The sequence below is a fragment of the Fundulus heteroclitus genome, chromosome 2, assembly GCF_011125445.2.
Source record: "Fundulus heteroclitus isolate FHET01 chromosome 2, MU-UCD_Fhet_4.1, whole genome shotgun sequence".
Taxonomy (NCBI): domain Eukaryota; kingdom Metazoa; phylum Chordata; class Actinopteri; order Cyprinodontiformes; family Fundulidae; genus Fundulus; species Fundulus heteroclitus.
Window position 1 is genome coordinate 22,156,427 of NC_046362.1, and position 26,662 is coordinate 22,183,088.

Genomic DNA, 26,662 nt, shown 5'->3' on the forward strand with positions numbered 1-26,662 from the left:
TTGCCTGTCTGAGTCTGAGCCGAATGAAGGAGAGATACTGTCGGAGGGTTTTAACTTCATTTCCAATGACCCCCATGTTTTGCATTATCTCAAAATAACTTTTTAGGGGCAAAACACATCTTGCTAAAAACTAGCCACACGGATGGAGTTTGAGGGGCATTTTCTTAGCATGATGGTTTGAAAGCTGCATTGCTGCTATCAAACCTTCACAAGTAAGACATGCACTCGTTATGTGATGAACTTAGGGGTCTTTACAATAATTGCATGGCTCCCTAATGTAAAAATATTATAAATATACTCCCGTGGGCTTCAGCGTGACAATGCTGGAGAGAAGAGAAGCAGATACTGCAACATAGTAAATAAATGTTATTTATGTAAGACCTTATACAGGAAATACATCATTAGGTGCTCCACAAATAGAGTATAAACATTAAAAGATGGTTAACAGGATGTATACAATGTTATTGGATCATCTATATAGCAACATCTAACCAGAATGATGCCAGAATATTTATGTTATTTAAATAAGAATTTGCTTAATAATCTGACGTTCCCCATTGTGGGGAAGTGTTTGAATGAAACCACCACAGAGAGCTTTTAAATCCCTCCACTGGGTGCCGGTTTGTTAGCTCTCCAGGCTGCAGACAGCAGTTCCTCTGATTTCCTCCCCCTCATGGGATTAATCCCTCTATAAATTTTGGCTTTATGAAGTCCGATTATGGCTAGAGTCTTTGCTATAACTACTTTTATCTTTGGTAGACATTTTGCAGTGATGCAACCCCAGTTCACCATCAAAGACAAAATCAGTCTTTGGAAATTCTTGGATGCTGTGCGCTCTTTTTCCCCCGTGTGCATTCTTGCATCTTTCTCACTTTTGGTCATGGACATTAATATAAAAGTCGTAAGCTGCAAGCCTGAGCAGAATATCACCCTTTAACTTGTTCAACTGTATCATTAAGGCCTTGCATATGAGAAAAGCCACTTCATCAGACATGATCCATGTAATTTCCAATAAAACCTCTTCAGGCTGCAGGTAAATAAATAACAAATAAATGAACTTGACTCACCGGCATCCAGGGTATGCAAGACATCCCCACTCTGCGTGTACGAGGGTTTAGCGCAGGCCCCCGGTGCGCTGCGTTTTATACGAGCATCCACAGCTCCCTGCGCATCTCATTTACCTGCTGTCGGTGATTATTAGACAGATTGCAGGTGGAAAAAGACGCATCATCCTTTCAGCTGATGCGGACCCGCTCTTATCGGATAGTCCGGGCTTGGGTTACGGCTCTTTCAAAGTTAAGTTTGAAATCCAGCCGCGCCACCTTTGTTCTCCTCCATATATTATGGAGGAGGCGCAGCCGGTCAGCTGAGGCTCATTGCTCTGCGCGCCCTGCGCTACTTGTCCAGCTTCTCGGGTTACTCCGAGAGAGGGGGAAAAAAATCTAGATATTTATTTCATCTTTTTCTTTTGCTAATAAAATCTTTCCCCATTTCTTAAAAAAAACTGGGTAAATTCTTCAAATTTTATTTTGTAAAACGATTATTATAGTGTTTTATAATTTAAAACCAGACCTTTAAATCAGTTCTCAAACTGAAATACCAATCCAACCCTTTAATAGTTGCTTTTAAAGCACATTTCTAATCCACGGAGAGAGACGGAAATAATAAAGTACAATGGGATGAGCTCTAATTACTGAGAGTGGATGTGTAGCCAAATTAAACACTGATGTTGCAACTGGAAACCAGAATAAGCGCAGAAAGGGGCAGCGTGGCCATATAACCATAAATATTTCAGTGGATCATTATACTCAGAGTCTGGACTTCATCACGGCGTCATTCAGCATTATATTAGTCTACATTCATCGCGCTCTTGTATTATGCAAAGCCAATAATGAGTTTAATGGAAAGGGGAAGAAATGTTCTAATCTGTTGTTAAATTGTTTCTTTATGAGATCTTTCCAAAACGTTTTAATTACACAAGTAAACTAAAAGAGGAAAGAAGAAAAAATAGAGCAAAAGTCTAAATTGTGTTCTCCTAGATTTGCTTTTACTTCTAGATATTTTTTTATACACGCCACAAACAATGAGAGCTCTGTGAAATTTAACCTTTGCCACACTGTTAAACCCAACAGCACAAATTAATAAAGTTGCCATAATTTATTATAAAACATTGTGCTCGATTAAATTAGTCGCTTTTTGTTTTTGTTTGTTTTTTATTAGATGAACTCTGATGTTTTTTGCAAACTTACATTTGTGTGTTTTGGGGTTAAAGGCTTTTATTAATTAAAACTGTTTGTGCTTTGGACACACACGAAACAACCGATTGTTCTCTAATGAGCTAATACTCTAATGTCATCTTAGGTTTACATAAAATAGCCTTAAAGACATTTTTATATCTTAAAATGATTTGCTAATATCATTAATCAAAATAAAATAACCCAGTGAAAATACCTACTTTTAAATCAAACAACATCATGTCCTTTTATACACTATAAAGGTTTATATCAACTGTGGTAGCTAAACAACTATTAAAAAGTTATATTTTGTACATGTACCTCCATAAACTACCATTTACTTTGAGCCGCGTCTCAAATGCATTAACTATAGTATACTGTATGTAAATCCCACCTTTAACCTTGGTGCATTTAAGACATAATTTTTTACCTGAAAACTTGGGTAACACATTCAGGACTCTTCAGTACAATGTACAACCCCTTTTTTGTCAATAGGATAGCAGATTGTTTTCCTGTGCTATTTAATCAGGTTCAAAGATACAGAAAAGAGGATATTTGGGCATTCTTCTGTCCACAATCTAGAAACTTTAGACTTATCTTCCCTGCTTTTCGATGGGAATTAGCCCTGGAGACTGAGATGACCGTGGAAGGAGATGAACCTTGTTTCTGGTGTGAGAATTATAAGGATTTATATCGTATATCCTGCTCTAGGACCTTGGGACAACTTTTTCCATAAAGTTGTTCATTATTTTTACACCAAACTCACCAGTAGCTGATGCTGAACGCCTCCGTTCTTCTCATCCGTTAATTCAGAAATTCACAAGTGTCATTATGAGCTAGCCCAGTCAATGGTTTTCAGTTGAGCTTAATTTAAAATGGAGAGTTTTTTTCTTCACAAACACCAGACTGTGTGTCCTCACCATCGTCTTCTCAGTCCTCCGTCCTTGTTTTCCATGAAATCCCCACAGGAGAAAAAACATCACCCTAGTCAAGTCAGCGTGCACCTTTCCATTTGCTGCTGCAGGACACTTGAGGACATAGGATAGTTCCACCATACTTTATTCATTATCTTAAACAGCTTTTGGTTGTTATCAAGTTGCTTTCTGGAGCATAAGAAAAGTAACATTGCATTTCTCATCGTCAGCGATAGTTGTCTACAATGTTGATGCAGCAGCATTGAGTTATAATCCAATTCTGCCACACCTTAGTCGAGTCAAGGATTACGTTACAGAGTCAATGACTGGATGTAATCTGCTAGGTCTCCTTAGATAGAAAACTTTTTAATCAATACGTATGATTTATTTGAATTGACTTTGTAAAGGGCCCTGAGAAGATGTGTGTTGTGAATTGGTGCTGTATAAATGAAAATGAATTCTCGGCCAAAACCAGTCCAAAATGTTGGGGAATTTTCCATTACTCTTCAAGGGGACATATCATGCAGAGTTCACTTTTTTAGTTCGTTAAATACATTTTGTCTCTAGGAATGCAGAAAAGTTGAATGAAGTCGGTCCAGGAGCTGCATAACTCATTTGTAGTGTGCTGCCCTCAGCATACTACAAAAATGATCGAACAGGGTGGAGAGGAACGCTCTGCGATCTGGAGGTGGTGGGGGTCAGGGTGTGAAGTGCCTCCTTTAGATTTAAAGAGACAGCAACAAAACAAGTTGAACCTCAGACGCACCTCAGAACGGGGTAAAAAGGGGAAACGTGGAGGTAATTAACAGGGAATTAAAACCAAAGTAGTTCCATTTTGTGTAGGACACATCTGAATGATTTAAATGTGAAAAGGAAGAACTGAAAAGCAAGATCTCTCCCCTTTAACGCAAGAAACCAAGCAATAGTGTGAAGGGAATTTACTGTACAGCTCCAACAGTGGACTGTGTCAAAACACAAATATGGGAAAAGACAGAAAAGTTGCTTTTTTTGTTTGTTTTTAACTCACATTTAATCTTAAAAAAGCAATGAGATGTTTATTATTCAGACATGGAGGATGGTTGGAACCAGCAGGAACCTCTTGGCACTTGAGTTAACGAGGAAAAAGGACCTTGGTCAGATAAGTGACCAAAAACCCGATTGTCATCATTAACATGAAGCTTCAGTGTTCCCATGGGGGGAAGGAACCAACCAGAAGATTAGCTTTGTAGCTGACGCACAAGGCAGGCCAGGCCTTTACGGCAGACTGGCCAAATGAAAACTACAAGCAATTTACATCCCACTTGAATTTTGCCAGAAACCACATTAGATGGTGGCATGATGAGACCAAATTAGACTTTGTCCTGAGCTGCAGGCATCAAGAGCAGGGGCGGATCCAGGATTTTTCAAAGGGGGGTGCGCACCTCAGGGTCATGGGGTCAAGGGTCATGGGGTCGAGACAATGTGAGGCTAAACGACCAAAGAATGCCATCTTTATTCTTTCACACTACCCTAATTATTCATCTAAGGATTTTTTAATTGATAATAATTTTAATGGATGAACATAAGTGGAATTAGCATGATTACCTTATTGTAATTGAAAATGGGTTTTTAAGTCAAAATCTCGTGCTTTTTACAGCATGCACAAGGTTAAAAAGTAGTTTGAAGAAAAATTATCCTTATCAACAATTAATCAAACAAAGATTTTCTTTATTTCCAGAAATGATATGTATACAGAAAATGAAATAAAAAGACCCAAGGACTAAAGAACAGTTTGGTATGGTTCAAGTGACAAAAGAGTTTTAAAAATATACATGTATTTTAACAATATATTTTAACCATATAAACTATATTAAGAAAAAAAATACTTAGAAAGACCCAAGGACTTAAGAACAGTTTGGTATAGTTCAAGTGACAAAGGATTTTTTAACACATTTTCACAAGATAAACCATGTTGAGAATTTTTTTTTAAAGTAAGTTAAACCAATGAACATGTACGGTGAAGTTAAGCCATAAGCCTATAATAGAACTGTGAGACTTGACAAAGAATATTGCTCTCTTCTACAACACCTTCAACTTTATGATGATGATGATAATGGGTTTATGAATGTCAACCCTCTAGGATGCTTCTGGGCAAATGTGTGTATGATTTTGTTGATGTCTAAATGAATGTCCTTGTGGACATACATAAGTAGCAAAGCCACAAACCTTTCCTGTCCCATTGTTGACCTCAGCATGTTTTTCAAGGAAAAGGGTTAATCCAACAGTAGATCTTATATTATATGGGCATAAATTGAAACAGGTAAATATCGTAAGGTACCTCGGCGTATGGTTTGATGAAAAACTTTCATTTAAGATACATATACAGAAGATCATTGATAAATGTAAAAAAGGTATTAATATTTTGAGATGTTTGTCAGGGAATGACTGGGGGGCAACTAGTACATCTTTGAAAAGAATATATGATGTTTTAATTCGATATGTGTTGGACTATGGATGTATCGTTTATAAGTCAGCTGCAAATTCTTTGTTATTAGATTTAGATAGAATCCAAGCCAAAGCGCTTAGAATATGTTGTGGTGCTTTTAGAACATCTCTAATTCCTGCTCTTCAGGTGATTACTAGAGTAATGCCACTGGACTTAAGGAGAATGAAACTGTCAATACATTACTGGTTGAATTTATAAGGACATGAGGAAAATCACCCTACTAAACAGATATTCAGAGAATGTTGGGAATATGGCCATCACATAAGGAGTTTTGGATGGGAAGGAAATATTTATGCAGAGTATTCTGGTATAAGTAATATAGCATACTGTAATTACATCTAAAATTGCTCCATGGTTTTTTTGAAATGTCAACAGTAAATTTAGAAACCAAAAAAATAGAACAGTCCTGTGGAGGTTTGTATCAAATTATGCAGCAGTATTTAGTTATAAGGTATAAAAATATGACACAAATATATACAGATGCATCAAAACAGGAAAATGGTAAAACAGGAGTAGCAGTATATATTCTGAAAGAAAAAATTTCTATAAAAAGAAGAACAACAGATAATTTATCAATTTTTTCAGCAGAGATGTTGGCAATTATTATGGCATTACAATGGGTGCTGGAGGTGAAGCATAGAAATGTAGTTATCTGTTCAGATTCATTGTCTTGCCTGACTAGTTTTAAAAGTGGAAAATCTGAAAGCCGTCAAGATCTTCTAGATGAAGTCAGTTATTTAATATATGGTATAAAGCAACAAAAAATAAGTATTCGATTTACATGGGTTCCAGCACATAAAGGAATTTTAGGAAATGAAAAAGTAGATAAATTAGCTAAAGAAGCAGTTAAGGCAAGAGAAATTGAATATGATGTCCCGCTAAGTAGAAAAGAAATAAAAGTAATTATTAAAGATAAAATAAATAATATATGGCAGGAGAGATGGAATTTAGAAGAAAAAGGAAGACATTTATATAAAATACAGAAAGATATTATCATAAGATATAATAGTATAATGAATAGAAGAGAGGAAATATAGATAAACAGGTTGAGGATAGGGCATACTAGTTTAAGTACTGGTTTAAAAATAATAGGGAAACATCCAACAGGTAATTGTTCTTATTGTGGAGAAATCGAAGAAGTAGAACATGTTTTGATTTATTGTAGAAAATATATAAAAGAGAGGAAAGAACTGGAAAGGGTATTGGGGAGTTCAGTAAAGATGGCTGATTTATTAGGGAAGCATCAATCAGATAAAATATTTAAAGCACTTATTAAATATTTAAAAGATACAGAGTTAGCTGGGAGGATTTAGTGTGTATGTGTGTGTGAGTGTGTAAGTATAGATATAATTTAGTTTCATTAAGATATAAAGATATATAGGAAAATATATTTCTAAATTACATCTCCGTCCAGCTGATGGCGGTAATGCACACAGGATGTAAACTGCCAGAAAACACAACAGAAGAAGAAGAAGAAGAAGAACATGCTCGTCACTGCGCGCTATTATCCAACATGGCGACGACCGGTGCGGCAGAGAGTGATTATTTAGCGATAGTGATGGAGTTTCATGGATTTATCATCATCATCTGAGAGCGATTTGGAATATATAGAAGACTTTCTTGACAGCAACCTGATTTTTGACAAAATCCAGCCATACCAGTTTGAGGCAAGGAGACCAAAAAGGAATGATGTGAGTTGAATCTGTCTGCTGCAGCAGCGGTCTCCTTATTTTTGAGATGTTTTTTCCACTTTTACCCGATGTATTGCAACATCAAACCGCCATGCACGTGGGCATTGTTGCTTCAATAATAGCTCTAGAAAATTTCAATGGTGAAGTCCTCTGGGAATCTGAAATAATTCTTGTTTATCACACCTGTGTGAGCGCAGTGCCTCTGAAACAACACAGGATGTGACGTCAGGCCGCCATTACTGCCCATATTTGGGCACTAAATGCCGCCGCCAGTATCGGTGATTGCGACGACAATTTATGCCGCGCCGGCGTCACAGTGCGTTCTAAATGACAGGTACTGGCTATTAATCTTAATTCTATGAAGGATGTTTAAAATTTCGGGCTCTTTAAAAAATACTTTTGGTCTCCAAAAGGGGGGTGCGCGCGCCCCCTGCGCCACCGCCTGAATCCGCGGCAGAAGAGTCTAAAAAATAGTCTAGGATCACCATCTGTCAAGTAAGGCTGAGGCAGCATCATGCTGTGGGGATATTTTTCTGTCAGAGGGACTGCGTGACTAGTCCACATGGAGGGTGAAAAGACCGCAGCTGAAGAGAGATTCTTCTAGAAAACTCTCCAGAATGATCTAGAACTCAGAGCAAATAGAAGAGTCATTTCCCCACATTACATTGTAGCAAAACACAAAAAAAGCGATAACAAAGAAGCGGCTCCAGGAGCTGCCTGTGGACGTAACCGAGTGGTCCAGCCCAAACCCAGACTAAAATCAAACCAAGCATCTCTGGAAAGACCTAAAAATGGCTGACGGTGCTCTTCCTAACAGAGACCGAGCTGGAGAATATCTGGATACCCAAAAATAAGTTAACCAAACTTGCAGAGCTTTAGCCAAGAAGCCTTCAAGCTGTGATTGATGTCTAAAAGTAAAACCTGTGCATAAATACTTTACCAAAAGGAAAATCTTTTCACAAAATGTTTGGTTATTGCCATTTTAATATAGCAACCTTATTACTGTTGTCTCTGAATAGGTTTTATGTTTGTATAAAGTAAACATCTGGTTGTTTGGTTTGTTTTAATTCATGTTTCAATTATTAGTATCCATTATTACAAATGTGTAAAGGAAAACAAGAATCTACTTTCCTTTGAAGGCATAATCAGACTTCTGATGATAAAACACCCAGACACTGCCATCTAGTGGACAATAAAGAGTTGTTCTTAAGACTTTTCTAACCAGGATGAAATTTCATGAACCGCATAAAATGAAAATACAGGCTTTAAAATAAATGGCAAATTAATTTCTGCCCTCATTAGTGAAAAAATAAATAAATAAAATAAATAAAATGCAACTCTGATCATATATATTTTTGTTGTTTATTTCTTTCTTTGAGTTACAAGGGAAGCACATTTATTTATTTATTTTTTTGCCATTTTTAAAATCAGGGATATCTTGGATAGGGCTTAAAAGTTCAAAATAAAAACATTCAGACAAATTATAGGCGTCAAACATTGTGTTGCATTAGTAAAAAAAAAAAGAAAAGAAAAAAATGATATACAGCGATGAATCCTGATGACATCCAAACAGGGTGGGCGAGGGGCTCTCTCTCTCTCTTGTTATTGTTGCATTTGAAAACCTTGACATCATGTTGTCCTACGACTAACACCAACATGCAGTGTACTTGGGACAAAGACTAGTCAGGGGAGTTTTAATGGGAGTCTGATTACAATCACTTCCCATTCAAACAGCAAGAAATTAACCTTTTTTAGTGAAACGTATGTTGGATATTTTTTGCTTAAAGAAAAAAAAAAAGTCTGATTCGCCATGCATTAAGAGTGACCATAGACACCTTCCCCGCTCTGTCGCCCACAGATCCATAAAGCTTTGCAGAGGTAAACCAAGACTTTTTTTTTTTTTTCCAAAAGTGTTTTTAGAGTTCAACCCTTGAGGGGAACATGAAATAATTTAATTTTTGGTCCCGATATTATTATTTTTTTGGTAAAAACATACTGCCGACAGCATGAATGTGACGGACACATTTACATGAGGCGGCGCAGAGAAATAAGGGGCGCAACATGTCTTTGGAGGGGATTAATTTAACGGATGAAGAGGCTCTAACTCTCCACATCTTCAACAGGAAAAGGAATTACTTTTTTTTTTATCATATAAGCATTAAACCATCCATACATGATGGGATTCACCACCTGCAAAGAAACCAACTATCCCTACGCATGGTAGACACCTATTATAGTTCAACACAAGCAATAGGCAAAGTTAAGTTCAACAACAATCCCCACAGACCTCAGAGACAGAGGCGTCCTCTTCATGCCCACAGTGACACTGCTCCACCAAGGCCAACACAAACTTTACTTCTGTGCCATGCCACAACACACAAAGATACTCAGAGAATGGCAGCAAAAAAAAAAAAACACTTTCCTAAAACGGAGAGGAGGAGGAGGAGGTGGGTGCTGGAAAACAGAGGATATTGATTATGGGTCCCCCTCGATTTTCTGCTGAGCGTCATCAGAGGCCAGAGCAACCCAGCGCATCGAAGGATGAGATTCACGCTCACTGATGCGGTCAGAAAGCGCGAGCTGCGTCCGCATCTTTCCGCAGAAAGACCGTCTGCAGCGCCGACGTCCGGAGCGCTCCGCGACCCGCTGCAGCTTCGCAATCCAGCTCATCCCAGGTGGCGATGGAACAACAAGGCTGATTTCAAAACCAAATCCGTCCTCCAGCTCTGCCCTTAAAAAGGAAAAGACGGCAACAGAAGACAAGTACAGAGGTGGCGCGGATGTGTCGTCCCGCGTCGGTTTTTACGGTGCAGCGTGGAGATAAAGCAGCACTTCGTTCTGATCTCTCTGAGCGAAGATGAAGAGCGCTGAGCTGATGGAGGTGATTTCCTAAACATGAGTTTGTTTGTTTTTGTTTCTTTTTTTTTTTTTCATACTGCAAAACCTCGGGTGGCAATAAAAATCCTTGTGTTGCCGTAAAAAAAGTGTCCCGTTTGTTTAAATACGAATATAGTTACTGAGTTTCTGCTCTTAAGGAAATGACAGTCTGTTGCGGGGTGAAGGACGGCTCCGCCTTCACTACAACTCCATATCCTGAGCCTCGTCCTCGGAAAAGTCTGACATGGAGCTCTCGGAGGAGGAGTCGCCCCCGCCCTCCTCCTGCTCCTTTAGAGCCTCCTCTGTGGCGTATTTCTGGATGTACTCTGGAAGAGAAACGGATCAATTAGTGCATGTAGTTCGTTACACTCCCATGTCTCAGCCACAGATTCTCTGGCTTGCAAAAATATTCTGACCACTTAAAACGTCTTGACTTTTTGCCACATTGCAGCCCCAAAAATTTATGTTTTTTTGGTGGATTTTCATGCAACAGACCAACACAAAGTAGCACATAACTGAAGTAGAAGGAAAATTTGGTATGGTAACTGTATGCACAGGGTTAGTATACTGGAGAACAGTCAGTCTACGCCCCCCTAGTGTCTGGCTGGTCTCCCAGTAATATCCTGCATTTTTAGCTCCATTAATCTTTACATTAACTCTGTCCAGCTTCCCTGTCCCTGCTGAAGAAAAAAAAAAAAAACAATCCCCACATCATGATTCTGCCATCAAGGCTTTCTACCGCGGGGGAGAGGCACGCCACTGCAGTCGCAGGGCGGCGCCATTTTTACAATAAATGCCGGCGGCTCACAGCGGATGTTCTGGACATTTCTTCATTGTATAATGTGTGGAGACTGAGAGAAAGGTAAGGAAACCTGAACCTAAGGTCGGTGGATTTATTACCTTAACCATAAGGCCCGTTTACACTACACTTTTTTTAACCGAGCCGAGCCCAGTCTGAGCTTGGATCAGTTAACCAAGCCAAGACGACCGTTTACACACCACACTATCCCGGTTCTTTGGTTGCTCCTCGCCTCCTAGTGGCAATCTGCGGTACTACCGCTCTCTGGGATTGAGGGCGGAAGCAGCAGAACAAAACGGCTGCGCCTGTAACATTCTAGCCTCGTGAGACCATCCTGATCTCGCGAGCTTTCAAGGTTTCACTTGCAGATCAGTCTGGCTACTCTCCGTTGAAGAAAATTTGGAGCCGTTCACCAAACGAACGTCCAATCAGCGTTGGCTTTGAGGCGGGTTGAGGTGTGACGCAACGAGAAGACAATTCAGTCTAAAGAACATGGCGGCTTCAGCCGATGAAACTAGCGTTAGCGCGGCTATCGAGCAAGTTTTATCGGAATTACAGAGTATTTCTTTGCTGAGCTAACGAGCCTTTACCTGCAGCAGCAAGAGTAGCTTGGCTTGTGGTTGTGTTTTCGACGACGAATCTGATTGGTTTATTTGGCCCGTCTATCACCAACATAGGCCAATCAGCTAACCCGTATTTTCGCCCCTTCCCAAAATTACTTCAACGGAAGGTTTCCAGATGGATATGCGGAGCAAATCTATCTGGCGGAGTCAGGTAAGTAACATTCAGGATGTTATGCATGATATTGTGATATTTCTGTGTTTGCGGAGAGTCAGGGGAAGAAGGCAACCATTGGTGAATTTACTTGATAGAGTCGGCTTTTGGGACGTGGATAAGACAAACAAACGTCTAATAAGGATTTACAGACACAGGAAACAACGACAGACACTGAGGTTCATCACGCTGCTAAGCAGAATCGTCTCTGGAAATCGTGTGGCACGGTAAGGAAGCTAGTATTTTTATAAATGTCTGTAATTTGTCTGAATGGAGTGTGAATCGGGACGTGCAGCCAGACACGCCGGAAAAACCGCGGACAGTCAGCTGACTGTAAGGGGATGACGCGGTCTGCTCATGCGCTCTTTATCAGATAACCGGGCCAGAAAAAAAAAAAACAGGCCGAGAACTGCTCAGGAACTGGTCTGCAGTTAGCGCGGTCCGGTTCAGCCTGTTGACCATTTACACACGAGTTATCTCGGTTACCGAGCTCAGACTGGTCTCGGCTCGGTTAAAAAAAGTGTTGTGTAAACGGGCCTCTAATTTCATACCTGCAGTTCATCCCCTCCCCTGAGGGCTAACCCCCATCATTGGTGGATAAGATACCTAAACCTGGGGTCAGTGGATTTAATACGACTGTTGGGACCGACTCCCGGCGATCTGGCGGCCACTTCCGGCAATTTGGTTAGACGTTACGGCACCGGCTGTAAAAATGGTGGCACCCTGCGACTGCAGCGGGGTACTCTAGCCGTGGGATGGTGTGTTCAGGGTTGGCTTTCCATCACACATTTCATGCAGCCTCAGCTTATATCTCATCTTAACAGACCACATTCTACCCAATGTTTGCTTTGTCTTCAGCGTAGCTTGTAGCAAACTGCAAACAGGCCTTCTAATAGCTTTCTTTCAACAATTGTATTTTTTTCTTACCACATTTCCATAAAGGCAAGGATGTGAGAAGTGCAGAGCTTTTTCCGTTCCTGTCAACAGATTCTCCACCTGAGATGTGGATCTCTCCACCCCCTCCGGTTACCCATAGCTTCTTCTCTGATCAATGCTCTCCTTACTCAGCCTGTCAGTTTATGTGGACGGTGATGCCTTGGTGGATTTAAAGTTGTGTCTTAATCTTTCCATTTTGAGACGGATTGAACTGTGTTCTTTAAAACACTGAAAGCTTGGGACATTGTTTTATGAACAAAAAGCTGTGTTCCTTGGTCTTTATGCTTCTCTGTGTTCACTGATGTTCTCTAACAAACCTCTGAGTCCTTCACTGAACAGCTGGCTTTATATTGAAGTTAACTTAAACCCAGTTAGATCCTATCATGTGACTTCTGGTTGGTGTATCTAAGGGCACCAGAGGAGAGAGGGCTGCCAAAATGCACACCACACTTTTCAGATTTGTTAAAGCAATTAAAAGCTACGTGTCATTTTGATTCAGTCCTTTCAGTCACAACGATGCAACACTTTGTGTCGGTCCATCACATCAACTCCCAATACAGCACAAATAAGCTTTTAGTTTGAGCTTTACAAAATGTGAATACATCTGTAAGGCACTGGAAAAAGGCTGGAAAACGTGAATAAAACCAAACAAATAAAATGGTAAAATTTAGGTATTGTGAGCTACCTTTGATCTTGTGTTTGTAGTCCTCCGGTCGGTGCAGGTACATGGCGGCAGCGTCCCCGTTCAGAGGATCGATGGGGTTGGGGTAGGCGAGCAGCTGAGGGAGGAAGGACTCGAAGATGTTGGTGAGGTCTGGTGAAGGAAGGGAGCAACATGTGAGTGCAGTATCAAGATTAGCCACAAGGTGTCTCTCACTCTGGAGCAGTTTATACTCATTTTTTGGTTAAAAGTAAAGTAGGAATCGGGAAAATTATTGGTGCTCATGACTATAAGGAGGAGAAGGGGCATGATTAAATAAGTTTAACCCTTTTCATACAATCACTAAATTATAAATATAATTCTATATATTAATTACATATATATTATTACACAAAACTTTGTGTTAATTTCAGTGATTGAAATAAATTATTCATTCATTCATTCAAAAACTTGTTTTTTGATTGAAAACTAAGCAGTTTTATCCTAATCCAATGCTTCTCAATTTAGAATATTTTCTTCTGGAGCTGTTTTATAGTTTGGGGAGTGGTGACCTAGTGGTTAGAGCTTAGCGCTCGTGTCCCGGAGGTTCTGGGTTCAACTCCCACAGACTGCCACTCTGGGTCCCTGAGCAAGACCCTTAACCCCAAATTGCTCCCTGGGCGCAGCAGAGTGGCAGCCCACTGCTCCCCAAGGGGATGGGTTAAATGCAGAGAACATATTTTATTGGATTGTATGTTGCAATGACAATAAAGTTGATTATTATTTTTAGACGGTCCTCCAAGAAGCATCTCTACAGACTTTGCAGTACGGTTGCCCTTTTTCTTTGAATGTTTTTCTCCTGATTGGTATAATTCAGGAAAAAGTTGCTGTCCAGTTCAGGTTTTGCTGTCTATTGTGTAATATCACAACCTCAACTATAGACAGGAAGCTAACAGCACACAAAGGGCTAGCTGCACCTTTTTTATAGCACACAGGAGTTTCCTCGCCGGCTGCTAAAAGGAAACCAACCAGAAGGAAAATCCTCATGTTCAGGAGTTCATTGGTGTTGTCAGTGTTTCCAAATAAAGCAGCGCCTCAGGAGGTGCTGCGCTTTCCGAGCTAACTCACGACTTTTACCCTTCAGTGATGCAGTTTGGACACAAAACATTTTTATGTTGTCAGTCAACACCCCTTGTTTATGAAACTAAAAAAAACAAACCTTTAATTACCATTATATATTTTATCAGCGGCGATGCAATTAGGCATAGTGGACTTAAAGTGCCTCTGATGTTCTGTACAAAAGATTTACAGCAGCTGGCTAATTCACAAACTCCATGACTTTTCACTTGGCTTTTAAAAGCAAACATTTACAGCAGAGCATGGGGAAGAGCTCTTCACAAATATAAGCTCTACGTCACATGTACCTAATATAATATGGAAGTGGACAACAAATGTGTCTGTGTATTATAAACAGAGCTGCTGGCGAGTCTGCAGCCGTCCTGTCCTTGGATGAAACCACAGAGCAGTTCTGGTGATGATTTATTTAAACATACAGAGACTAATTTTTAAAAACCACCATTGAAACTTTCAAACTTCAGTATTTATTCCCCCCAAACATGACAATAATGTCAACTTCTGCTTTAAGTACCTAAACTCCCAGTGATGAGACAAAACATCATCTTCCTCAGTTAAACAAGTCATCTCTTTGGCTTACGGTCGACAATTGTTCACCAGCTTTATGTGTTTTTTTTTACTGTATATCTGACTGTAAGGTGTCACCACATCCCACACATCCCCTGAATCCATTTTCGAGATATATCCAGCAGCAAAAAAAGATGCGTCCTCACTGTGTGGCTCTTTTTGTTACTGGCAGCTGCTGCGGAGGCTTCGATTGCCCTCTTGAATTGTCACTTCCTCCACACTCGTATCAACATTGTTCCCAACAGTTTCTCCCTTTCAATAGTTTTCCATTTGGAAGGCCTATTTGCATCCTTCCTTTTGTCCAACAGCTAATTACCTTGGTAAAGAACATTTAAATACTTGATATAAAATCCCGCGTTCTGACAGAGATCCACGGGGATATCTCGAGCGGCAAGTTCTGGCGATCGAATGCGATCTAAGGAAACATAACGAGCAAAATGTAACTGATTGACGGGGGAACAGCTGATTTTCTGTGGTTGTTTTTTGCATTCAGAAGATGAGCAAAGGAACGCCTGACCAGAAAAAAGTCTCACCATGCAGTCATCATCTGACCAGACTCCTCCACACATTCTGCTTTTCCCGTTAAACCTGTTTAACGGAGCACTGCGGTGTACAAGCGCCGGTCTGAGTCAAGCTAAAGGTTTATGATACTCAGTATTTTATCATGATTGTTTATTGTTTTAATCAAGACATTTTCAAATGCCACTCCCTGTATAACTTGTAATAATTTAGGATATGTACAGTAGCTTTACAGCTATTTCTATTATAGCACTCTAAGGGGAATAACAGAGGGTGAAGTTTTAAAATAATTAAACAAGTTTGCTCTCTCTACAACATATTTTATTGTATCTGATCTCCTGGTCCTGATATTATAAGAAGTGTCCTGTGCAGATAGAATAGAATAGAAATACCTTTATTGTCCCACAATGGGGAAATCCGGTCATGTCAGTGACAAAAACACAGAGTTACAGTCTGGATTAGGTAATATGAATTATACCTACCTAATTTAAAGAATGTGTGTAAAAAATGTAATTCAATTGTAAATATATTATTACCTGAAAACTTTGCACTACACATTATTCCCATTTGTTTGGGTTCTAATTCCAGTTTGGGCTGTTGAGACGTGAAGAGCCCTGATCAACCCAAAATAAGTGAGCAACTTCTTACTGGAAGGTTAACATATTAGCTCATTTATCCACTTTTCCTCACAGTAGACTATATTGAGTTTATAGAAAAGTACTTAAAGCTGCTGGCTGTTAAAGCAGGTACTAAACGTAACCCTAGCAGGAATCGACACATGGCCCGTACAGAACATCCGGCGGTGGACAACGCCACTTTGTGCCGGACCTTTTTTGCCTTAAACTGCAAAGACACCAGATGAACAAAATGAACAGCAAACATGTCTTTCCCACATGTTCGAGACTTTCTCCTCTACCAGTTCTGAATGCTTGACCTGAATACAAGTAGCAGTTCTCACTACAGGGTAAGCTGATTAAACAGAGACATGGTGGAAAACTCTACTGCGGAGGTGCGGTTTGAGCCGTTCACTCCGCCTATGCCGGGTTTGTTTTGCCTACGACCGTTACGTGAAGGTCAGATCTTCAGCTGACGTCACTGTGACCTACCGTAGAGAGCTGTCCATGTCTGGTTGATGACATCTAAACACACCGTTCCTGACCTGAGGAACACACATCAAACAGGAGAGTGAACGACACACCCCGAAAGACGGATTTTATGCTCAGAAAGTGGTTCAACTTACGCTTCATCAATGTTGGGATGGAAGATTTTGTTCATGAAACCTGAGATAAAGCAGATTTTATTAATAACGGTCATAAGAGTCACAGAAGATTCAAACCGCCACTCTGACTGTTTATTCACAATTGATTACATATACATTTGCAATACCGTACTTTAACTGTAATATGCAATTACCTTCCGCTGCACTTTAATTTAAATAGCTGCTGTCCAAACTCTAATTATTAATTTTATAGTAATAGCTACCTGTATATCATGCTCACAATTCTGCCTACAGTAATAGCCACCTGTACATATATTCATAGTACATGTAAACTCTGTTATAATAATCATCTGTATATTATGCTATTGTACATATCTGTAAAACTCTATTCACAGTAATATCCACCTGCTATTGCACTTCTGGTTTGACCTAAACTGCATTTTGTTGCCTTGTACCTGTACCTGTGTAAAGACAATAAAGTTGAACCTAATCTAATCTAATTTTTCAAAGATCTTGACTCCAAATAGCTGTACCTATTGATGGCGATTTGAAAGGGTATTTATCCGGTAGGTCCACTCGAACTTTCCACACGCCTCCTTCATACGGTGCTTAAAAAAAAAAAAACAGTATTCAGTTTGAATAATATACTGCCTTGCAAAATAATTCACACCCCTTGAACTTTTTCACACTTTTTTTACATTCAGACCAGAAACTTTCTTTGTGTGTGTGTGTGTGTGAGTGAGTGATTAAGGTCTTTTATGTGATAAACCAACACAAAGTAGAGCGTAATTATAAAGGGAAAGGAAAACGACTGCCAGGCTGGGCAAGGAGCAGCAAATGCCCCGTTTCCATGGTGACATAGATTCGACACTGGTCTGCCTGATTCGGTTCTACACGGGCGGTTTTCCATCACAACCGAAACCCACGTCAATGTGGCCGCAGTCGACACAGCAGGGCGGTGAAAAACGTATTGCGGTTTTTTATCAGGCACCAAGCACCAAAAAAAGTGTGCACCTCTGCGTTAGACCAGGGGATTGACTCGCGGCTTCCATTTTCATTTAGCATCGGATAACTGTTGTGGCCGTTGTTGTGTGTGTGCGTGTTTTTTTTGTTTGTTTGTTTTATATATGGCGGGTCATATTCTTGTTTTGGAAGCGCTCTATTTACGCAAATGGTAGCTATGTTTACATGCACAGAAATTCACGATCGGATTAAAATGTGTTTGGATTAAATAATCGGATTGTACCGTTTAAATGGGCACACAATCAATTAATCCGATCATAATGTGCGTTTATATGCACCTTGCACCTAGAACCACACTGACATGCAAAAAGACACACAGAAGTACTTCCTTCTTTGCTAAATAACAAAAATAGTAAACAAAGCAGTATTATACAAGTTCTTTTGTCTTCCAAGCGTCCCAGACTGGACTTGCACAATGATTTAATGACGGTTGAAACGTTACGTTTCAACTTTGAGCTCTTTTATTTTTTTCAACATAAAGGTTGTATCAGGAGCTCTGACAGATTTGCTTTACGACGTATTTCTGCCACTCACCAATGTGGAAATGCGTCACATTTACATCGGGCGCACTTGGGTCAGTTTGCCACATTCGGAATAACTTGAGCCTGACAAGCGTTTATATCCATGTGTGAATCGGATTATCGATCGGCATAAACCACCCCTCTCATTCAGAATACAATTTCATTCCGATTGAGCTTAATCCGATCATCATATTCCGATTGGCTTGATTACGTGACGCATTTTTTATTCCGAGCGGCCCTTTATTTGAATTACTTTTGTTCATGTAAACATAGCTAGCGACTCCACTCCCTAGTGAATCAGTGACCGTCTCCTGATGTCGTGTCTTTGGGCCGCCTTGCTGCACTTGGAACCACATCGAGGCAGCTACTAAAAACAGAAACGGTTCCACGTAAAAACGTTACTAATGGAAAAGGCCTGTAACATACGCTGTGAGAACCAAGAAATCTGTCCTTGTTCTCGAGGTGGCAAGAACAAGAAAAAAAAGTTAACTTTAGCTTTGACTATTCATACTTCACAAGAAACTCAGGTGCCGAACTCCTAAAAAGTTCTGCCCAATGCAGCGCTGAGATTGTGGAAATTCAAGACAACCCAACAACACAGCAATGGCAGAGAGGGTAGGTTTTGAATTGGTGAAGGAGGAGGCGAAGGACAAACTGTTTGAATCGGAAGAGGAAGAAGATTCCTTGTTATTCGTCGCTGATGAAACGGCAGAAAACAAGTGAACGCAGGCGGCATTTCTGACAGCTAAATACCATCAGAGTTGAACGGGCGAACACATTGTCTTCGTTCGACAGACGAGCCTAAACATACAGACAGAGCTGCAATGAAATGGTGTAGACCAAAAGAAAATGCATGTCAGAATGGCCCAGTCAGAGTTCAGAGTCATTGTTTTGTATTGGTCTATAACATAAAATACAGACATATGTATGAAACAACATGTGAAAAAGTTCAAAGGGTATATATATAGATAGATAGATATATAGATAGATAGATAGATAGATAGATAGATAGATAGATAGATAGATAGATAGATAGATAGATAGATCGATAGATCGATAGATAGATAGATAGATAGATAGATCGATAGATAGATCGATAGATCGATAGATAGATCGATAGATAGATCGATAGATCGATAGATAGATAGATCGATAGATTACATTAAGTCTAAACATCTCTGAAGTGTTTCAAAGCCTACTAGGCTATGTGTGAATTTAACTGTAAATAAACATTTAACTTTAAATACAGTCGTCTAGTAAAACATTGTGAAATGCAGCTGAAGAAAAATGCAAAAGGCTCTTACTTCCAGGTGGTCCGTGGAATTTCACCACAAACTCATTCAGTCCACTCAGGATGGTCACCTCGTGTTTACTTTCAATGCTGATGCCTGGTTAAAGAAAATCGTGACTCCAGCAACCTACAGAGCATTAAAAAAAACTATGGGCGGAGAAAAAAGGTAAAATTGCATGAAATCTGTTTTTGAAACTGTTCCCTTTTTAACCTTTACATGAACTTGACTGAGCAGAGGTCAAAGGCTGGATCAATACCATCAGCCACAACAATTAAATCAATAATTCAGACGCATCTATCGGATAAACACAACCGGCAAACATAAAAACCTCAGCACAATCATCTCGGGGGGTGGGTGGGTGGGGGGGGGGGGGTGAGCAGGAGACATTAATAATAGTAATTTTCACCCGCACAGTCAAGTCAAAAGTGCAAAGATGGAATTACGAGTCATTTAACGCAAATAATACAGTGAACCTTCAGCCTGGTTAATAGTTACAGGATGTGGTGACAGCAAGAAACATGAGTGAGTCAGCTGTCCCACAACAACACAGAGAGGTAGGGTGTACTTAATCTCAACGGCTGCAGCAGTTTTACACTAAAGTAAGCTGTACATCTCCTTTCGTCAGTCTGTCAGGAAACTTTTAGTCATTTATATTCCAACAGTCTTAATTATAAAACGCTCATATGGTAGCTATGGTCTTTCAACTGCAGCAGCAAAAACAACTCAAAGCAACTTGACTTCATATAAGCATAAAAACAGAGGTTTAAAAACATTTGCCACAGAGAAAATGGCAGCAAACCACAGACAGGAAGACTCTAAATGTGATCTCCGGCAAAGGATCCTATAAATAAAACCGGTTAGAGATGTACATGTTGTACACTCCCCCGAGGGTTACCCATAGAAACTCCAGCAAAGCTCTTTCAGTCTGATGTAGAGAAAGCCTGTTGGGTGAAAAGCTTACAAGGCACTTTAATTTAGTGGTGCCCTTCAGTTTATAATTGGTTTTGAAATAGCATATATGCATCTCTTTCTTTTCATGTGATAGTTAGCTTTAACTATTGTTATTCTTAAGTATTTCCTGTTTTCATAATACCTCGGAATCTTTATTCTCCTGTTATTTATGAACAAATCGGCGATGTGTAAATAAACTGGCCTTGCCTGCAGGACGGTGTCCAACTAAAGTAAAGTTTTGCAGAAATAAGCACAGGCGATCTTTTTCATATACGTAGCAAGTATCCTTTGAGGATCTTTATAACCACTTAAAATAAACCAAAGGAAAGAACATTTTAAAAATTTAAATCCAAGGATGTAAGCAGCAGCTTCTTTGAAAGGGTTAGTATTTTGAAGTCCAACAGAGAAAAGTTACAAAAATCGTCCCCATCCTATGCATCAAAGCATACTTTCTAAACCTTTTGCTGATTTTTACTCAACCCAATCTGATATTTTAGTACTTAACATGAACCAAGCAGAGTCAATCGAGGGGAAAACTGGCTAATTCCAATCTTAGGTGGATTACTTTTGGCATCTATAATTATGGACAGATAAAAATGCCCTAGTCTCATGTATAATTTAACATATTTGTATGGTTTTCAGGAGACCAGGATTCCAAACAGTAACCTATGAGAAGAGTTTATTAAATATCAGCCATCTAAGCAGGTACAAAATGTCCCCAAGGAGTAAAATACTGCACGATAAAAGGAAAATCCTACAATGGTGACATAACTGGCAAACACTGTATTGATGATATAAGTTGCAATATATCCACATTTTCCTCGCTCCAGTCTTCCTAATGTCTTATATGGACACAGTCATCTGTGTCAGGTGTGAACATCAGCTACAGCAGGACACCATCAATCAGGCTAAATATGATTGAACTTGATTTTGTAAAGTGCCTTGAGATGACATGTTTCATGATTTGGCGCTATATAAATAAAATTGAATTGAATTGAAATATCAAGGTCATGGTACTTAGAATATTTCAGTCAACGATTATTGTACCCTGAACAGTCCTCTGTGATATTACCATTGCGACAACAATATATATGTGATACGGTACACGCCACTGGTCACTACAAAGTGTCCCGTTCTCATATCTGAAAAGGTCTGTTAAGAATCTGCAAGAGTGCGAAAAGAGCATTAAAAAAAAAGGAGACAACTTTGTTGAAGTGGGATAGAGGGCTGAAAATCAAAGTGTAGCAACATTTTAAAATAAAAAGTAATACTTTATTCCAACTAAAAAAAGTATTATCTGTTCTTAGTTACTGTACTACTTTTGGCATCACATGTTAAAAGTGAAAGATAGCATTTCTATTTCCTGAACCTGATAACAGGCTGGGTGTTTTGGATCCATTTGTAAATCAACCTATTTTCACCCATTTACCTGCTTGGTCAGCTACTTGTGTGAGAACAACTTGCTAAGCCCACTGGACCAGATCCCTGCCCCTGGAAGGATGTTCCCTGCCCCCATCCCCTGCATGATGCGCCCCTACGGCACGCTTGTTGTTCCCCATCAGCTGTGCGCTCAAGCCCCGCCCTCTACCGTGTTCCGGATGGTAACAGGCCGGCCAATCAGAGAGCAGCATGAAGCTGCAGGACAAAAACAAAACAATTCAGCACGTTTTTCCCTAAACCTTTTAATGGGGTAAAAAAATAAATAAGCGTCAGCTGATCGGCCAGAGTAACTGTCAACATGAAGCAATACACGGAAAAGCTTTTGGTTTGTTACAAAACATGATTATTAAAGCCAAAAGGGGGAGGAATAAAAATATAAATAAATTCAGGAAAAGGACAAACATGCCAAATCCATTTTTTTACGGACTGTTTTACTCAGTTCAAATACGTTTTTGTTTTATGATTTTCACCATCGTCTTCACTTTTAATCATTTAATGTAAACACGCCAACGGTCACTTATTTATAGCAATAATTTCCGCTTAGTTTTTTTTTTTTTTTTTTTTTTACAAAAACGAATCATACGAATTCGATCACTTTTCGTCTAAATAAGACATAATTATCCAACACAGTGATCCGTGATTCCATAAACTCAACATATTCCCTGCAGATGCGTGAAGATTTGACTGAAATCCGACTCTTCATCGAGTTTAATTGTTCTCGCGGTAGCAGCAGGCTAAGCGGCTAGCTAGCTGCTGCGCTGCAAACCTCACAAAATCACGGTTTAGCAGCAGTGTCTCTCCAAAGGAGCGCCTCTAAAACGCAGAAACACCCACGCTCGTGCTCTGTAGCGTGTTGTCAGTCAGTGGGAACAATTGATATTAGCTAAAATGTTGACTTGACGCTTTAAAGCTAAGGCTAACAAGGTTCAAAGCTAACAGGGACGCTGAAGTTGGTGTGCGATTCGAACCTCCGATTCAGCAACACAGCAAAGGGCCTTTTTCAGCGTTTTTAAAGGATCCTGAACCACTTCTGATGAGCTCTGGATTAAAATCTGAGTTTTTTAGGACAGTGAACTCTGGTTGGAATCATTTTATACTGCCTACAGATTATGTAAACGTCACTTAATGATCTGTGGACCACGTTATCTGTAAAAACAAACATAAGGGGCAATTTAAGTGGTATGAAGAGCAACTGGAATGGAGCTTGCTTCAAAAACGCCGTACTGAAACAAGTCTAACCAAGACTGAATTATTTTACACAGTCAAAGTATTCTTTAGAACACAGTTTGTTTGTTTGTTTAAAACCACTGTTCTTAAATAAGTAAAACCGAATTGCCCTAGATTGGATTGCCCAAGTCGAGTCTTCCTGAGCTACTATCCTGCAACTTTAGCAAGGATCCCTTCTCCAACACACCCGATTCCCCCCTATCCATACATTATCTATACCCACTTATGCCTGCGGGGTCACGGGGGAGGGCCGTGTACCCAATGACCTCCAGGGGTCATAAGTGTACACCAGTGTGGAGACATAAAGACAAAGAAATGCACAGACAGACACAGTCACACCTAAGGCCAGTTTGGAGCGAGAGAGACCAATTAACCAAAACAGCCATGTTTTTGGACTGTGCAAGGAAGCCGGAGTACCTGGCGAGAACTCACGCATGTATTTTGGGCGACTGTGGCTTGATGTCTGTGGGTTCGATTCCAGCTTCCCCTTGCCTCAGAGAAGGATGCAAGTACCCGGTTCGATCCCCAGCGCCTGCACTCTGGGTCCCTGAGCAAGACCCTTAACCCCAGAATGCTCCCCGGGCGCCACACATGGCAGCCCACTGCTCCCCAAAGGTGATGGGTTAAAAGCAGAGGGCAAATTTCGTTGTAATGTATGTTTCAATGACAACAAAGATGATATTACTATTAACTATAAAGAGAACTCCATGCAGGCCGGGATTTGAACCCAGGACCTTCTTGCTACAAGGCAACAGTGCTATCAACTAAAATTCCTCATCCATGTGTCCTGCAATTCTGCCGAAGCCTGGAGAGGGACGCATAGTCAACCCAAGCGGAGTGGGCTTGGGTTGACTAAACAATATTTAAAACACAGTTTTAACATTTATTCAGTTGGGAGGGTTTCGCATGCCAACGTTTCTTTTGTTAGTTTTGTGGGGGGGGGGGGTTTGGCCGCCAACCCCATCTTAGACGGGATACCGCTTGAAAAATGTTATTACATTTTCAACACCACCGACATTACACTGCGAAATCCTTTCCCCTTTGGTCAGAACACAAACGTGGGCTGAAACAGAGTACAAAGTTTCCACACGCAAAAAAATAAACAAATAAATCTCAAAGTTTTGAATAATCCATCTGTGATTTCTCTACCTAACGTAGATTTCAAACCAGAGCTGCCATAAGGTGACCCGGGTGTCAAACGGCCCTTTTAATGAAGCGCCTCATCATCATCAGCAGCAGCAGCGGCAGCCAATCAGAGGCCAACTTCGGCGCAGTGAGCTAACAGAGTTAACAGCCATGGTTGTATTGCGACAGTTTCCGCTGCTAATTCACGGTGGAAACAAACAGGACCGACCGCAGCTAACACCTCAACAAACATGTACGGCGCTGTCGTTGATCAATCTAAATCAACAGCTGGCGCGGTTCCTGCGGTAAATAGGTGGTGTTACTAAGAGGAGAGGAGGAGGGGGGGTTGCCATGAACGTCAGAGTAAAACAGTTAAAAGAGAACACGTAGCCGAGTAAATAAAAACTGTAAAGAATCCCCACCGATCAGCTGGCGATCGTCCCCGAGAGACGCGTCGGCTTCATTTGACCATATTCGGTCTGAAAAAGGATACAGTTTCACCACGTCGGTGTCCATTCGCCTCTTGCCCGGACTTGGAGACGACATTTTTTTGTGTGTGTACCTCAAAGAAGAGATCTAAAAATACTACTGCGGCTCCGAGACTACCTTAACCTTTCAGCTTGACAGCGCCCACAAAGCCACCGGACCGATATCAGCAGCCTGCCCGCAGCGTCCATAAACGGGATCCTTGCTGCAACATCGCCCACTTTTTCTTTTTCTTTTTTTCTGTTTTCCTCCTCTCTGGCCAGCTCTACCTAGTTGTGTCCTGTCCTGGAGACTCTCTGCCAGCGACATCCACCTCCAGCAGCGGCCAAACCGACCGGAGGAGGGGCCCAGGCACAGAAATACACCCGGAGGAGCACACAGCGAGCTGCTGTTACGAACCACAGAAACAATGCGGATTCTTTTTTAGTTTTTTTTCCCTGCAGAGATTAGAAACTAAACTCAGGTTGAAAGTCACATTTAGTTTGTTTGCCGAAAGGTGGCTCGTTGTTGCTCAAACACAAAGTGCGTGCAGTTCTACCAACTCTAGCTCTATGCTCAAGCTGCCTCATCGGGAGCTGTGAAGAAAGCACATTAGGCACAAGTTGTGTCACGTGACCGGCGTGAATCTAAAACATAATCAGGTGTCCTCAGAAATGAAAATATAATCTCAAAGTTCGTTTATCTCACAAATTCTCTTTTTTTAAGCACTTATTTCTGGTTATGGCTATAAACAAACAACAAGATAAGTAAAAGTTCTCGGAAAAGTTAAAAATCACACAAGACTGATAAAAAGGATTTTAAGGACAGAAACGTTCAGGTACAAACTTCATAATCGTAGTTTGACACTATTTCAGTTAACGCGCTGAGATTTGGGGAAACTGCCATGGGAGGTTCAACACGGGGGCCGACAGGGGCCAGGGCCCCCGCTGAACTGGGCCCTGTTATGGCCCCTATACTGAAGATTTTAACACTCATCAGTTTCTCATGATGACATGTCCTGGAGCAGAAACTGTAACCGATTGGTCCCTTGGACCAATTTCATTTTTTTTTTATCTATACAGTGTTACTTTAACAATAATTTACAAAATTAAGGTGTTGCACTTTTAACTTTTATATATTTTTTTTGATCCCGGAGAGGAAACAGTTTCTCTGCATTTAACCCATCCCTTTTCGAGAGCTGTGGACTGCTACTATGAGGCACCGGGGAGCATTCTGGGGGCTAAACGCTGTTGTATACTTCACACATCCACAAGGTCTGTGCAGGCATATTAAGTCATTTTGGCTACCACGCCTCTCCGCACAGCCAAAAGTTTCCACTTCGCACACCTAGGAAAATTCATAAATATGCGGACAGTTCCGTGCAGAAAAACATGCCGGAAGAGGGGAAATCCACTCATCAACAGAACAATCGAACACTAGGAGTGGTCTGATCTAGTGATGAACTGGTTCACCTGTAGACCAGTGATGGATATGTACAATATTATATTTGAAAGTGGCTGGCTTAGAGCCCATAAGTCAAGGCAGCACTAGTCAAGATCAAGATCAGTGTTAGAGGCAGTGTTCAACGCAAGTCTAAGCAGTCAGTGAAGGTCAGAAGACACGGAAGATGCTTTCTACATTACATTTCTACGCATTACCAGCACTTTGTGGAGTTTTGTAAGGAGTTTTATTTTCAGTTTGCAAGAGAAGGGGTGATTATTTTGTGCAATTGCACATGTGAAGAGTGCAGTGCACCACGTCGGTGCAGAGGGAATTTTTTATCGATACAGCAACTCAAAACAAGCGTTGTTTCAGCTTTTACTTTTGGA

The 26,662-nt window shown here is 40.5% G+C and overlaps 1 protein-coding gene across 1 annotated transcript; it reads right to left on the reverse strand.

Moving 5' to 3' along the window:
- Positions 1–8,672: 8,672 nt before the first annotated feature.
- On the reverse strand, positions 8,673–25,261 carry LOC105935585 (ubiquitin-conjugating enzyme E2 H). Its single transcript, XM_012876084.3, has 7 exons — positions 24,862–25,261; positions 19,638–19,714; positions 17,323–17,397; positions 16,811–16,850; positions 16,677–16,729; positions 13,396–13,524; positions 8,673–10,527 (listed from the first exon to the last, which is right to left on the reverse strand). The coding sequence occupies exons 1-7, from the start codon at positions 24,912–24,914 to the stop codon at positions 10,403–10,405; spliced, it is 552 nt and encodes a 183-aa protein (XP_012731538.1). The 5' UTR covers positions 24,915–25,261; the 3' UTR covers positions 8,673–10,402.
- Between the last annotated feature and the right edge of the window lie 1,401 nt (positions 25,262–26,662).

Coding starts and splice junctions, on each gene's coding strand:
- LOC105935585 (XM_012876084.3), bottom strand. CDS start 24,914: ATGTCGTCTCCAAGTCCGGGCAAGAGGCGAATGGACACCGACGTGGTG. Junction 16,730..16,810: donor CATCCCAACATTGATGAAGC/GTAAGTTGAACC, acceptor TGTGTTCCTCAG/GTCAGGAACGGTGTGTTTAG. Junction 13,525..16,676: donor GACATGGACAGCTCTCTACG/GTAGGTCACAGT, acceptor TTCCTTCACCAG/ACCTCACCAACATCTTCGAG.